We start from the raw sequence: 15,853 nt of genomic DNA, 5'->3' as shown, positions 1-15,853 counted from the left end.
TGAAGTTTGAAGTTTTTTTTTTGGTGAAATATTATGTATCAAAACAAAACAAAGTCCATCAAATCAATATGATATAATGATGATGAATTGTTGTTGTTGTTGTCAGTGGCAATTTTTTTTCAGTGGGGGAAAATCCATTGTAGCTTATTGTTTTAAATAGTTTTGTTGAATGCAATGATAAGGATAAGTTTATGTTTATTCATTACACAGTTTTTTTCTGTGTGACATCAATTTCAATGGAATTTATTATTTATTAAAAACCCTGAAGCAATAAATAAACAAACAAATATAAATTGATAAAAGTTTTTCTTCCTTTTTTTCAATATAATATATCCAAAAGATTATGGATAAAAAAGGACATTTTATTTCCGAAAAAAAAACCTGTCATGGTCATTCATGTCGAGTTATTTTCTATTAACAAATACAAAAGACAATCAATTTTAAATGCAGCAGATTCTTTTTCAATTTAGCAATTAAATTAGAAAAATAAAAATAAATAACGATAACTTTTTAATCTATTCTATGTTATGTTTTGTTTGTTTTTGTATCAATGAACTCTCCATTTTTCAATATTTTCATCAAGCATCGATGAGTGTCCAGTGAAATTCCACATGTAGATGTCAAACAAGATTCATTGATCCAAATTAATTGATTTCAGTAAAGCAAAAAGCGAAAAAAAATAACTTATGATAATCAATTTTTTTATCGCCTATCGCTGGTTGCAACCAAAAACAAAACAAAACAAAAAAAAAAGACATTGAATAATCTTTTCCCAAGTAAATAATATATGTTTTTTCCTTGTTCATTGAATGATTTTTTTTGTTTTGTTTTGTCAAAAACGAATGTCACAAGCAGCTCACACACACACACACAAACACACGAATCAAAACAGGACAATATTTTATTTTCAATCAAAAAGAATAAGAAGAAAAAAAGAGAAAAATTCTTATTGACTTTTGATTTCAAAGTTGTTGTTGTATACGGCAAAGATGTTTAGAGTATGATGCTATACATTGACAAAAAAAAATCTGATTGTTATTACAAAAAAAATAAAACTCTAAATGAATGAATTTCGATTTGATTTTCTCTATTCGTTTTTTCCTGTAATATTTTCTAGTTTTGTCTAAATAAATTGAAAAAACGAATCAAATTATTGAACGACAAAGCTTTCTCTTTCTCTCTCTCTTTCGGTAACGACAAAGCAAAACAATTCACAATTCAACTCGTTCAATTTTAAAGAGAAAAAAATTATTTCTTTTCAATGGCGCTAAATCAATGAAACGAGAAAAAATAAAAATTTCTTCAAATTTTCTTCAAAAATCATAAAGTATTTAAAGATCATAAATATCCGAGAAAAAAAATATTTTGTTCATAGAAAAACAAATAACAAATCTGTTCGCAAACAAATAAATAAATAACAAATCGATGTTAAAAAAAGCAAGAGAATTTTGTCGAATGAAATGTGAGATTCATTGCAGAACACCAGAGAAAGTTGACACACAAATTGAAAATCAATTTCATTGAAAACATATATATCTTATAATTGATTATTGATGACGACAATCGTACCAAAACAAAAAAGATTTGTACATTTGTATTTGGCTTAAGACAGAGAGAGAAAGATTTGTCTAATTAATGATTATTCAATCATTCAAAAATCATTGATTTTCTTCATTTGATATACAATATTGTATTACAATCAGATTATTAGTTTATAATATCAATATATGATCGATTATCGTCAATCTCGAAAACAAAATATATACATTCAAGTAAATAAAAATATCTTTATATTGACATGCTGATGGTGTGTGTGTACAAAGAAAAAAAAATTTGTCACCAAATTTGTCCAGTTTGGTTAGTATTAAACGAAAGAAATAAGTAAAATAATAGAAATATTTACAGTTAATCAATCATATCGAATGTATTCGAAACAAATCATTTTGTCATCATCTTTTCTATTCCAGAATCAAACAAATTAATATTTTTAGTGTGTATAGAAAATTTCTAAACAAAAACAAAAAGTCAATTTATCATCGTCATTATAGATATCAAGGTGTATTGTTAGCAACAACAACAAAAAACTTTTTGAAACTGTAATAATTCATTTACAAAATAAAAAAAATAAGAAAGAAACCAAAGTTTGAATGAATTTTCATTACAAAAAAATCGAAAATTCCGAACAATGAATAAAAGCAAAAGAGAGATCGATAATAAAATTATAAATTTAAAAGCCAAAAAAAACTAATCATTAAATTAAAAGTGGAAAAATTTCTACTAAATTAATCATTATGATAATGTGAAATGTTTGTTTCTGTTTGAAAACTTATTATTATTATTATTGTCGATTCAAGAAATGACTGTTTATTCCATTCGATATTTGACGATTTTTTGATTATATCCTGATGGTATGTGCTTTTCATACGAAAAATGATAAGAAAACAAAGGAAACAAGGAAAAAAATGGCCAATGATTCTAAAAACTTAACTAAAAACAATCTGAAACATTATTTTGATACGAAATTATTGGTCACGTTCAATACAATTCATTTATTGTATGGATGTTTTGTTATGTTTTTTTTTCTCGTTTTGTTATGAAAATCATTTGTTGAAATGTTTTATAAGCCAAAGTTACTGTTATTGTTGTTGTTGTTTTCTATCATCAGACTGATAGCCTTTTAATTCTGGAACTACTAATCAACACAAATTTATATGGTCTATTAAGTTTTGGTTCTATTTTTTTGTTTGGTTCATTTGATCAATCCAAATAAACAGATATATTATGTAAGTGCCTAACAGTCAAATATAAACTAACGAAAACAAATATAAAAAGTTTCGGCGACAATAATAATAATAATAATAAGCGAAAGAATTTCCCACAATTAGGAATTTCGATCTATGCGATCGTGCATTATGGCCATTCAGAATCCAAAAGAGAGAAAGAGAAAACAAATTCAAAGTTTTTGATTTCCACAAAAATTCATGATTTTTTGGATAAAAACCAGATAAAAATCTTGAATGAAAATTCTTTTTGCAGTCCATCAATTTAGTTAACACTTGGTACTTGATAATTTGAACTCAAATTCATTATTTTGGTGATGATTTAGCATTTGCAAGCAAATTATTGAAGTATTCATTGAAGTTATTATTCTCAATAATATATTTCGCACCAACATATGGATTCGAACCGAAGAAGAAAACAAAAATTCAATCAACACATGAACATCTTTTTGCCAAACAAACATCAAGATTGAAGTAGAGTTTTGATTTTTTTTCTCGATTTTGATTACATTTCATTAAGTCAAACAGTAGATATAATGTAGAAATGTATGGATATTGGATCATCAACAACAACAACAACAATAACGATAACTTTATATTTAATGATGATGATGATGATGAAAGATGATCATTAATTGCTAAATTGTTTTCCACTTTCGTTCATTAAACTATAAACAGCAACAACAACAACAATTTTTATAATTACAATTAATATAATCAATTATTTATGATAATAATAATTATCATTATTCGTAATTATAATTCATAATAATAATAATAATGATTTTTTGCTTGCATTTATGGTTGAATTTTTTTTATTTTTATTTTAGAACGAATAATAATAAAATTTATTGAGAATAATAATAAGAAGAGAATCTATTTTTAGATTAGATAAAGATAAAGAATATTGTTTCAAAGAACCAACCAAAATAATGTTTGCTGTTGTTTTTTTTATTCTTCTTTGATATCTTCTTTTTTTTTTGTTTTTGGTTTTAATGATGATGGCCTTGATTTAAGACTAAAACTAAATCATTATGATTATTGGGAAAAAAACCGATCAAATTTGAGATTATATGCATTTCGGTGCAAAAAAACATCGGTGTTTTTTTCATTGTTGTTGGTGGTGGTGCAAAGAGTGCATGTATTTGATTTGCTCATTAATTTTGTTGAGGATTTTTGTTTTATATTGGAATCAATTATTTGATCGAAAATATTGTGTCAGTGAATTGAAGAAAAAAAAACCTTGAAATTTTTTCTAACCAGAATTTGGTCAACTGCTGAAATCTGCTGAAACAAAAAACCACTGGGGAATTTTTCTTCAAACGTACAGTTTTTTATTGATAATCATGATGATTAACAACTACAGTAATTAAGATTGTTTTACTTAGTTAGTAAAAATCAGTAAAAATTAAATTTTGACTTTTTATAAGAAAAATCAAAATTCAGTATGATTTGTATCATAATAAAAAATAATTACAAGATGACATTATGAATCATTTATATCATTACAAATAATTATAAATGATTATTAGGTGAGGATTTTCATTATCAAAACAAAAACAAAAATCCCATTTCTGTTAATTATAATTGAAACAAGAGGCTCATGTCTTATGAACATCATCATCATTATTTAATGATAATGTTTAGAAAGGATTAAAATTCATCCAAGTTCTTAGTAATGATGAAATGAATGAAAAGAAAAAAGAAACGCAGTAAAATTAACAATCATCGTTAAATTAAGAAAAAACTATGTTAACAACGAAAATCTTCGAATCGCATCATCGATGATGTACGTGTTTGTTTCGAATAATTATTTTGGAAATTGAATTCTTTTCTGTTTATTTTCTCTTTCTGTAAATGTCTAAATAAATGTTTTCATTTTCAAAAACATAATATCATCATTGTCATTAATATTGTAATCATTGTCTATTTTCATCCAAAAAAAAATCAACCTTTAATTAAAAAGTTCATTTCAAATTTATCAACATTTTTTTTCTGCTTTCATTTGATGGCATAGAATCCATCCAACAAATCTGTTTGAATAAAAGTAATGGAAGAAAAAATAAAATAAAATTCTATCATGGTTCAGCAAACATTAGATGTATATTCATAAAGAAGAACAAAATGAATGAATGAATGAATGAATGAATGAAAGAATCATCTTTAGTTAAATGAATCCTTTCATATTTTTTTTTCGTTGTTGTTGTTAACATTTCGATTTACCGTTTGACATTTTCCATTATAGTTTTTTGTTATTTTAATGCTAAATAATATTTAAAAAGGTAAGAATGAAGATGCTATGATGTCTTATGATTCATATTATTAATGTTATTATTTAAAAAAATTTCATTCATTTTTTTGATTCGACTCAATCATTGAAACAATTATTATTATTATTTTCAGTCCAGATTCTTTTTTATAATCATTGTTGTTGAATATAATTGGGGAAAGAAAAGAAAAATGTAGACTTTGAATAGTGAACAAACATTGATGATGATCATTTTTGGGCAAAGCAATGAAAAAAAACTTTAATTATCTTTAATTTCCATTATCAGTGTCCATTTGATGATTTTTCTTTTTTTTTATCTCAAATTATGTTTTGATGAACGAAAATTGCGTGTTTATTTCGATTTGTTTTTTTTTGAAAATTTGTTGTTGATCATTCCCTGGGTGTATGTCATACGGTCAATATATTGACGTCGTTGAACGACAAACAGTAGTACCGATAACAACAACAACAACAAATACTCAAAACAAGGAAGGGAAAAAAAGAGAAATTAATGAAAAAAAGGCTCCAGAATTCAATGGATTCGATTAATTTTAATTTTTTTTTTTGCTGAACAAAATGATCAAGTCAGTCAATTCAGTCATCAGCAGTCGAATGATCAGCACACAAGGATGTTTTTGTTTTCTCGGTTGTTGGCCGGTCTATTTTGTCTGTTTGTTTGTCATTTCGGTTGTCGGTTCCTGTGTTTAGATTATTAAAGTCCGACAACACCAAAAACAAAAAATGTGAATGATGTGTGTGTGTGTGTCCATGTTAATGTTTATATGTTTCACTAATATAATTTATGAATGACGAAATTTTTTGACACACTAATGGCTTTTAGTTTTGGATTGCCAGTTTTTTTCCCATTTTGGTTGCTTGGTCTTCTCATTCGGTCTTTCTACTGTCTTTTTCATCGGTGTTTGTCCTCAACAATATGCTTGTTGTTATATTTTTTTTATTTTAATTCAATCAAATTGAGTTTATCATGAAATGAGAATGGAGAAATAACCAAAAGAGAAATAGGAAAAATTGTTTTCGTTTTTTTTGTTTCAATATTTTCCCATCCAAACATACCACAATACCAAAGTAAAGTCCCAAATTCCAATTATTATCATATAAAAATTATCATTATCATCATCATAATAATAACGAAAATGACGATGGATAAAATGATAATAATAATAATAATAATAATAATCATTCTAGCCGAAAGATCTAGGCTTTTAATCTTCAAACAATAAAAGTGGACGTGCTTATCTTGCTTGCTTTGTCGTTTATTTTCATTCTCTTTTCATTTCAACACCTAATTGATTATTTATCTCCATAAGAGATATTGGTTTTTGTTTTTGTTTTTGTTTTGTGTGTGACAAATAAACAAAAGAAAATTCCCAAATGATATAACCCGTCGATTTGAAAGAAAGATTTTCATTATCGAAAATAAATGCCATCATGATCATGATGATGATGAGATTCTCATCAGAAATTTGATCTTTTCAATTTTCCTTTGGTGTGTGTGTATGTGTGTGTTTAGACTATTTTATCATTGATAGCATAATTTCATTGGAAAATTAAATGATAAAAATTGAACAAAACGAAAAAAAATAGAAAGAAATTATTATTCTATGGTGATGATGATCAGATTTTCAAATTAATATTCAATAAATGTGTGATGAAAGGAAAATATTTTTGAAATTTATCAAGTTTTTTTTCGTTGTTGGTGCTGGTCGTGAAAGTTTTTGAAATATTTGAATTTAATTTAATGGAAATCAAAATTTGAAATTCTTGTTTTTCGGATGGAAAATGATGATGCAATCACAAGATGATGATGATGATTATGTAATCATTTAGAAATGACAAATGTCAATGGATGATAGGAAGGCAACTTGAGAATATTTAGAAACCTGATCATCATCATAAGAAGAATAAGAAGATACAATATCTCTACATAAATAAATATACAATGTCATATTGCAAATATCACATTATTTATCACTGTGTTAGAAGAATATATGTCTATTTTAATTATGATTTTATCAACAACAAAAAAACGAAATGAAAATAAATAAATCATTAATTGAACGAATGAAACAGCTAGGAAATATTATTCTACAAAAAAATCATAAATGTTTTATTTTATTTCATTTTTTCTTTTTGGTTAATGAAATCACCTGGTGTCATATATTCAATAATGAAAGAATGAAGAATGGAAAAGAAAAAAATTCATGTTTAAAATACAACATACATTACTAATTTATTATTATTATTCAAAATAGAAGAAAGAAATAAAATTGTGTATAAATTGATATTGATCAAATTATTATTGTATAAAATTCGACGTATATTTAAAATCGTATGATTTTTTTTCTTACTTTTCCATTCATTTATTCAGTATGTATATATGTTTCTTCAAGTTAATGAACAAGAACAAAAATATGATAATTTTATTCTTATTATTATTCCTTTTTTTATATTCCGTTTTGTTTATGTAAATTTTTTATTGTATTCAAATCTATCCCGAGAAGGCTGTATACATTCGGTATATTTGATAAAAGTGAATGATAAAGTGAGAAAAATAAAAAGAAAAAAATCAACGAGAATATATGATTACAGATAAAATGAATTATGCAATCATCATCATCATCATCATCATTTTTTCGCACATCGATTCTAGTCGATGTAAGCGATTTCTGTTTTTCTTTGTATTCTTCAGTCACACGCTTGTACAACAACAACAACAACAACAAACAAATGTGATAAATCTTTTTTTTTTAAAAAACTTTCAATCTTGATCAATGTATTTTTTTGTTCTGATATAATTCGTATCATTTCGATAACTATGACTGATGAATGAAAAAATAAATAGTTGTAAACAATTTTACGCAATTTTAAATGCAAAGAAAGAAATGAAACAAAAAAAATCATTGGATGTAAAGTTGATTTTTGTTTTGTTTTTTTTTGTCTAGTGATTCTATAACACGGATAAAAATCTTTTCAGAATTTTTTCAACAACAAAAAAAATTTTCACTAAAAAGTATGCATTTCCTTCTCCCGAGATTTTTTTTCTTGGTTCTTATTTTGTTGTCACTTCTTTCTTTTTCTTTTTTTTTGTGAAAAAACTATTCGACTAGAATTAATATTTTTCTCTTTATAAAAGTAAAAAAAAAGTTTATTTTATTTTTCCACGTATAAATAAATATATTCTATACACACACACATTTGTATTCAATATGTTTTGTTGGATGGCTGGTTGGTTGGTTGAATGAATGAATCAAAACTGATGACAATGAATGAAAAAAAAACCTGACGAAAAATATAATGGGATTCAGAGTTAAACGGAAACTAAAAATTCAAACAACCGAACCGAATCGAATAAGAAAATATTGAAGTTCCCTGGTTGTTTTTGTTGTTATTGTTTACTATCAAATACAATGATGGTCCCTGATGGCACTTGATATCTTTATTTTTATAAAGAATCTTAGTTTCTTTCTATGTCTTGCTACTTAAAGCAATAGGTATATTATGGATTCAAACATTTTTTTTTGTTTCATAACATTCAAACAGAAAAACAAAAGACAGAACTATCGTTAACAGAATTTTCTTTCTCGAACATCTATGAATAGGAATTTTTATTTTCTACAAAAATCAACATTAAATATAACTGAAAGGCTTTTAGGAGGAAAAAATCGTGGCCAGAATTGAATATCGATTGACCCGTTTTTAGTCATTTCACTTGATAGAATCGGCATAAATGAATGTGGTTAGTGTTTGTTCAGGCAGATGATTCAATTTAAACTTTTTTTGTTTCTCCCCATTTCACTTACATGCTTAGCTGATTGATGATTAAATCATTGAAACAAAAATGACAAAAAAAAAAAATAATAACGATTGGTTGATCGATTAAGGAAAAAAAGTTGTAAATATGTTGTTTGAAATGATTTTCTCACCTTTTATTTATAACGACAACAACAAAAAAAATCTTAAATGTCAACCAATCAATCAGATGTCAAATCGATAATTTTGACGGAAATCGAATGAAATTCTATTCATAGAAAGGTCCATCTAGCGGCTGTAAATGTAATCATAATATTTTGTTATGACATTTCGTTAATTTGTAAAGAAAATGCCAAATAAATTTCCAATTGATTAGTGTTTGACAATTTCTTACTGAAATTGAAATATATGAAAAAAAATAGAAATTCATATCAAAGATGTGAAACGAAGCAAACTTTGATTTTTTTTTCTGTTGAAAGAAGAATGAAATAATCAAAGCCAACGTCAACCGTTATTTGTATATGATAGTTGATCGTAATAAGGAATCGGTGCCAAAATGATTTTGGCGTAAACTTTTAGAAAAAGTTAAATATAGAAGCATATTCATGTAATGAATGAATAATAATCACAATCGACTGCAATAGTCTGGCAAAAAATTTTGACTTTTGGGGAGAGGTCTGGTTTCACATATAACACATAAAAGTTCGTGTTACTGTTGAATAGTTGATTCCAATCAGTGGAAAATAAAATCTTAATCAAGAAAATGTCCAACGAATTACAAACGATTAAAATTAGTCTTAGTGACCGTGAACGCAATTTTTGTGAAGATGATCAACATCGTGCCGGATCGAATCTTAAAGATTTAATTCTATTCACAAAAGAAAATGAACTTGATGAACAAAAACCATTGAACGAAAATGAATTCGCAAAACTTTCAGCGGTCAATACTCTATGTCTTGAGCTTGGTGGCCTTAAATTATCATCATCGGCTATAAAAATGATTGGCGATTGTGGTATGCAAAAACTTCAATGTTTACGTATTTATGATTGTTTGGGCATCAATGATGAAGCGGTCAAATTGTTCGGTAAGTTTCTTTTAAAATAATAATTCACTTCATATTTATATTTTAATTTATTAAATCAAAGGTCAAAGATTTGGTAAAAATATTGCACATCTTGAAATGTTGGGCAATACTGAGGTAACAAATGTCGGTTTGAAAGCATTAATTGAATCAATTGGTAATCTTGAAGTTTTACATCTGGACAATGCTATTGGATTGTTGTCTGAACGCAATGGTACAATCACCAATTTGCGTCATGTTTGGTCACGAATAAATGGTGATGAATTGGACAAGCTATCACAATTTACAGTCAAATATGCACCTTATTTACGACATTTGGACATCACAATGGCCAACACTAAAGAAAAAACACCAGAATTTATCAAAATTTTGGAAAATTTGACCGGTTTAACCAAACTATCGATAACTTGTACTGCAAATGTTGCCATTGAAAAAGAATTGGCACAATTGTTAACTAAATTAGCCACAAATTTAACTAACGTAAATATTTGCGTTTGGATGGGCGATGGAGATGTGCTTATAGATGCGATTGGAAAACTTTCAAAACTTGAACAATTAACATTGAATGGTCGATCACCAATGCGTCATATCGATTTTCGTATCAACAAAACCCTTGCACCAATGGCAAATATGAAAAATTTGAAAAATTTACGATTAATTCTTAAAAATCATTCGAAAACATTGTTGGATAAATTTGCTTCCAATTTACCCAATTTAGAGACTCTTGAATTAGAAGGCTTAGACATTGATGATCAAGCATTGACTAATTTGGCCGGTTTGAACAATCTTTCATTTTTGGATATTGTTTCACCCGAAATAACTGATATTGGAATGAGTACGTTAGTTACTAAACTACCGAATCTAACATTTTTACGTGTCAATGATTTTGGTACGGATAAAATCTGGAATAAAACATTGGATGCAATAGTAGGAGAAGCAAGCCGACGACAACAAGTGCCAATCGAAATCGTATTCACTGAAACATGTAAACTAGATCTAGAATCACGACGTAATAGTTTACCGAAAAATTTAACAGTTTCCAAACGAAATTCTACACATTTGTTATCATTTCCTGGATCAACTCCTCGAGGTTTCTAATATATTTTACAAATTGATTTGATTTTTTTTTTGCTTGTCTTGTTAATGAAATTTTTAAATAAGAAATAATTTTGGTACAATTGTACTTGATGTAATGTAATGTAAGCATTCGAAATAAAAATTATTCGATCATATGAATGATCGGAAAGGAATTGAATAAATCAATTTAGTTCAAATATGTACATTAATCGCAATGATAATGATATATGATAAGAACTTGAGGGTTTTTTCGATATAGATTATGGCCTATGTGGTAATATTTTCAAAGCTGAGATTCTCCCAAATCAATCACAATAAGCTGCTAAAATGATTGAATTATTGGAATTGGATTCTGGATCATTGTAGCGTAGCGTGTAGGGTAAAAGTAATTCTAATTGTACTTCATTATCAATGCTGAAAATAAACATTGATTAGTTGATCAAGAAATTCAAATCTATGTCACACCATAATGGAATCGAAAGGATTTTGTTCGTAAAAAAACTTTGATAGTGACGTCAAGTCCAATAAGTACAATTTTTTTTAATCAGTTACAGTGAAAAAATCTATATTTTTATAAAAAATATCATCATAGTCGGCATATAATTAAGTGATCAAATTTCATTTTCGTTTTATCAAAAAAAATGAATGCTAAATATTTGACTTGGAAAAAACTCATTTTAAATGACACCATCAAAATGATTGATAAATTGAAATAATTATTGATTTCGAGCAAAAAAAAAAATGGAAACAGTTTATATAAATTCAAATTATTTTATTCGCCAAATTATTTTTTGTTGAAAAAAAAACATTTTAATCAAAATTAAAGTTTTAACATCAAAATGCCAGCCGAAGAAGTTAAAGAGCAGTACATTGTTAAATCAACACGCGATCCAATCAAGATTCCTGAATTGACCTTGAGTGAATATTTATATCAGAAAATTAGTGCCCAAGATCCCGAACGAATAGCTTTAGTAAGTAAATCAATTTTTTTTTCTTAAATTACAAAATCTGCAAGCAAATAGAGTCATTAATTTCTTATTCTCAAATACTTTCAGATCGATTCACAGGATGGAACAAAATTAACTTATGAACAATTAAATCGAAAAATTCAACAATATGGTCAAGGATTTTTGAATTCAGGAATCACTAAAACAGATTCGGTACTTTTTTTCGCTGATAACAATCTTGAATATTTCTACTCACAATTTGCACTCATTTATTTGGGTGTTGTTTTTGTGCCCGCAAGCCCGGGCGATGGAGCCTATGAATTGGCCAATAAACTACGTGATTCAAATGCATCCATATTAATCATTGATCGTTATCATGTAGAGACAGTTTTGTTTCTAGCTCTTGAGAATGAAAAATATGCATCTGTTATTAAAAAATTGAAAAAAATAATCATTTTTGATCCAGATGAGAATATGGAAATGATTCAGAAATTAAAACAACATCCAAAAACTCCTGAACAAATAATATCGATAAAACAAATTTCCGAAAACCAAAGCGATCATTTGGAAAGAATTCCTTATTTTGAAACTAGTAAAGACGATTGTTTGTTTATTGTATACACATCGGGCACAACCGGATTGCCAAAAGGAGTAATTCATACACATTTTACAATGGTGTCATTTATTGAACTATATAAGCCAGTCATTTGCCCTGCAATTTACTCATTTTGGTTACCGATGGGACATATTTCCGGATCGATAGTTAGTTGTTACAATCTATGCTATGGAATGACATTGGTACTTGAAGCTGATTATAATCTTGAAAATTTACTCTCTTCAGTGGAAAAATATAAGATTACACAGTTGGTTATGTCACCAAGTCATTCGACTGATTTGGCACGTGAAAATTTTCATTTGAAATACAATCTTGAATCATTACGTATGATATCATATGGTGGTTCAAAAGTTCCTCAAAAACATATCGACGAAATTCAACAAAAATACAATGTAATGATGTTCAATATGTATGGTTCAAGCGAAATGATGGGCCCAACTTGCATGTGCTTTGATGGCACTGATCCGCCAGGAACAGTCGGTCGCCCGATTTCCAATTGCGAAATAAAGATAGTTGATTTGAAAACAGGTCAAAATTTGCCGCCAAATTCGAATGGTGAACTTTGTTGTCGAGGGCCACAAAGATTTGTTGGCTATTTAAATAATGAAGAGGCTACTGCCAAATCAATTGATTCTAATGGCTGGTATCATAGTGGTGATTTAGCCTATTTTGATGAGCAAGGTAATTTATTTATCATGGATCGAATCAAAGAGATGACTAAATTTCGCTTTTGGAGCGTATCGCCAATCGAAGTTGAAGAATTTTTATCAGGACATCCTGCGGTTGATGCTGTATGTGTTGTTGGTGTGAAACATCAAATAGAAGGACAATGGTTACGAGCATATGTTGAAATCCGTCCAGGTCATCAAATTACCGAACAAGAATTGATCAAATATGCCAAAGGTAAGTTTTTATCGTATAACAAAATCAACAATGATTGACATAAATTGTTACAGATAATTTGGGCTTTAATAAACAACTTCGAGCTGGTGTTAAATTTGTCAAACAATTGGGACGAACATCGATCGGTAAAGTTGATCGTAAACTTTGCCGTAAATGGATTGAACATGAGCTATTGACCGATCCGGTTGAAGATTGAAAATTAAAGTAAAATTTTTCGGATATTTTTAAAATTCGATTATTATTATATTGTTTAATAATATGAAATTACGGAAAGTTTATGAAATATCAACTTTGTTGGTTTGATTCGTCCAGAACTGTTGAAGGCCGAGATTGTTGATGATCCTGGACATTTTTTTCTGTAAAAATTGGTTTAGATAATTTTACTGATGTTACAATTATTGAAGATTATTCACCTGTAAAACTGGATTCCTTTTTCGTTATGGTTTGTGCATTAGAACTTTTTTCGCAATCGTTGCTGGACGATTTTGATTCGGATTCGGATTCGGATTCTTCTTCCAAATGAATAGCACCTGTTGAAACTAAACCGGATGAGAAACGCAATAGTTCTGGTGATTTAGGCGGCTTGCCATAATCATCATTATCATCTTTGGTGATACTTTTTTGTTTTTCGAAAATCTTTTCATTTTCTTCTTTTTTCATTGTTGAAGATTGTGGTTGTTGTTTGTTTTTGCTTAGAATCGATTCGATTCCATTTGTTTTCCTATCAACTTTAATATCTTTTTGAATCATTGATTTCCTTAAAGGCGAAGGTGTTGGCCGTGATAAAGATAACATTTGCTTACTGATTGAAAATGACGAAATTGTTTTACCGACATTTTTAGCTTTGAGTCTGCTTGCGGATGATTGTAATGTCGATTTTGTTGGTGTTGTTGAAAGTTTTGATGATGATAAATGAATATCATTTTGTAAATTTTTATTTTTTAAACCTTCGGAATTTAGCTGAACTTTTGATAATGATATAGCTTTAGATTTGATAATTGAATCATTAGTTGTAATAAGCATTTTCATTGAATTCAGTTTGCTGCTGTCATCTTTATCGTTAATTTTTTTCAATGATCGAATTTTATAGGATGTATCAGGATTTTCTAATGAATTCAGCTCTTTTTTTGCGACCACATTGCCTGTTGATGATTTGATAGGTTTTTGAATTTTTGAAATGATCATTTCGGATTTTTCATTCATTTTAATTAGTGGAGATATTTCGTCTTGTGATTGTTTAGCCGATTTCGAATCAAACAATTCAGACATTGTTCTTGGTTTTATCAATGTTCTCATCAAAACTACATCCATTTTTTCCAATTTTTTCAATTGAATTTCTATCGAATCCTTGGCTTTTTCTAATTGAGATTCAGTACTAGATGACGTTTCGGAATCGTAACTTTTTTCGTTTGAATTTTTTGCAACCGGAATATCATTTTGTTCACTTGTTGCAACTGGAATATTATTCTGTTCGCTTTTTGCGACTGAAATATTATCCTGTCCGCTTTTTGCGACTGGAATATTATCCTGATCACTTTTTGCAACTGGAATATCCTGTTCACTTTTTTCTAAGGTCGGTTTGACGTTCTCATCGTTATGCTTGGCATCGCTTTCTACTTGAATCAATATGTTAACCGACTGCTGACTGTTTTCCTCTATTTGTTTTGATTTCTGTTCAAGACTTTGCTTGTTTAAAATTGATTTCGATATACTTTTGATTTGAAGAGATTTTCGTCGACTTGGCTTCGATTTTTTTGATTTTGACCGTTTCAGTACTTTTGGAGATTTTGTCAATAAATTTAACCAACTAGAATTGATAAGCTTAATTAAGCCACGTGGTGTTCGGCTGCGAGGTGTCGGTATGACTTTTGATTGTACAGGTTGCGGTTGTTGTTGTTGTTGTTGTTGTGGACGTTGAAATTGAAGTTTTTGCTGCTGTTCTTGTTGCAGCTGAAGTTGAATAACAGAATGGGCAATATGATCTGTCATACAACATGTCTGTATTTTTTTCTCTTTTCGTGCTTTACGCATTATTCTTTGATGTTTAGAACATACGAATAATTTGAATATATTTTTACTGACAAGATCTGCGATTAGCTTTATTTGTGATCGCGATAATCTAACATCGATACTGTCTAATTTTGATCTCGACCTCGATTTCGATCTTGAAGATGATCGTGATTGTTCACGACTACTTGGACGCATAGCTGCCGATAATGTCATTGATTTTTTAGGTCCAGATTTAAATTTACCAATGAGTGAATTCAATCTGAGCTTGACAGATTTTGATTTTGATCGTTTTTTTCGATTTGAATCGGACATTAAAATAACGATATCATTAATAAATCAAAATTAAAACTATGAACAAAATCATTAATTATGATTAATAACTTTGAATTTATAATAAA

The 15,853-nt window shown here is 28.0% G+C and overlaps 3 protein-coding genes across 3 annotated transcripts; 2 read left to right on the top strand and 1 right to left on the bottom strand.

Annotated features, from left to right (window-relative positions):
• Positions 1–9,428: 9,428 nt before the first annotated feature.
• On the top strand, positions 9,429–11,161 carry LOC113799501 (uncharacterized). The gene is made up of 2 exons (XM_027350139.2): positions 9,429–9,905; positions 9,967–11,161. Exons 1-2 carry the CDS (start codon positions 9,584–9,586, stop codon positions 10,998–11,000), a joined length of 1,356 nt encoding a protein of 451 aa, XP_027205940.1. The 5' UTR covers positions 9,429–9,583; the 3' UTR covers positions 11,001–11,161.
• Positions 11,162–11,718: 557 nt separating this feature from the next.
• LOC113799499 (uncharacterized) lies at positions 11,719–13,675 on the top strand. Its single transcript, XM_027350137.2, has 3 exons — positions 11,719–11,950; positions 12,035–13,445; positions 13,499–13,675. The coding sequence occupies exons 1-3, from the start codon at positions 11,819–11,821 to the stop codon at positions 13,639–13,641; spliced, it is 1,686 nt and encodes a 561-aa protein (XP_027205938.2). The 5' UTR covers positions 11,719–11,818; the 3' UTR covers positions 13,642–13,675.
• LOC113799490 (uncharacterized) lies at positions 13,665–15,826 on the bottom strand. The gene is made up of 2 exons (XM_027350124.2): positions 13,859–15,826; positions 13,665–13,801 (listed from the first exon to the last, which is right to left on the bottom strand). Exons 1-2 carry the CDS (start codon positions 15,765–15,767, stop codon positions 13,731–13,733), a joined length of 1,980 nt encoding a protein of 659 aa, XP_027205925.2. The 5' UTR covers positions 15,768–15,826; the 3' UTR covers positions 13,665–13,730.
• Between the last annotated feature and the right edge of the window lie 27 nt (positions 15,827–15,853).

Source organism: Dermatophagoides pteronyssinus, unplaced genomic scaffold (genome assembly GCF_027571235.1).
Source record: "Dermatophagoides pteronyssinus isolate colony J.1.1.1.1 unplaced genomic scaffold, Derpt_VIB-CSIC_2022.12 sq0007, whole genome shotgun sequence".
Taxonomy (NCBI): domain Eukaryota; kingdom Metazoa; phylum Arthropoda; class Arachnida; order Sarcoptiformes; family Pyroglyphidae; genus Dermatophagoides; species Dermatophagoides pteronyssinus.
Note: the sequence above shows the minus strand (reverse complement) of the source record. Positions and strands in the feature narration are given on the sequence as shown.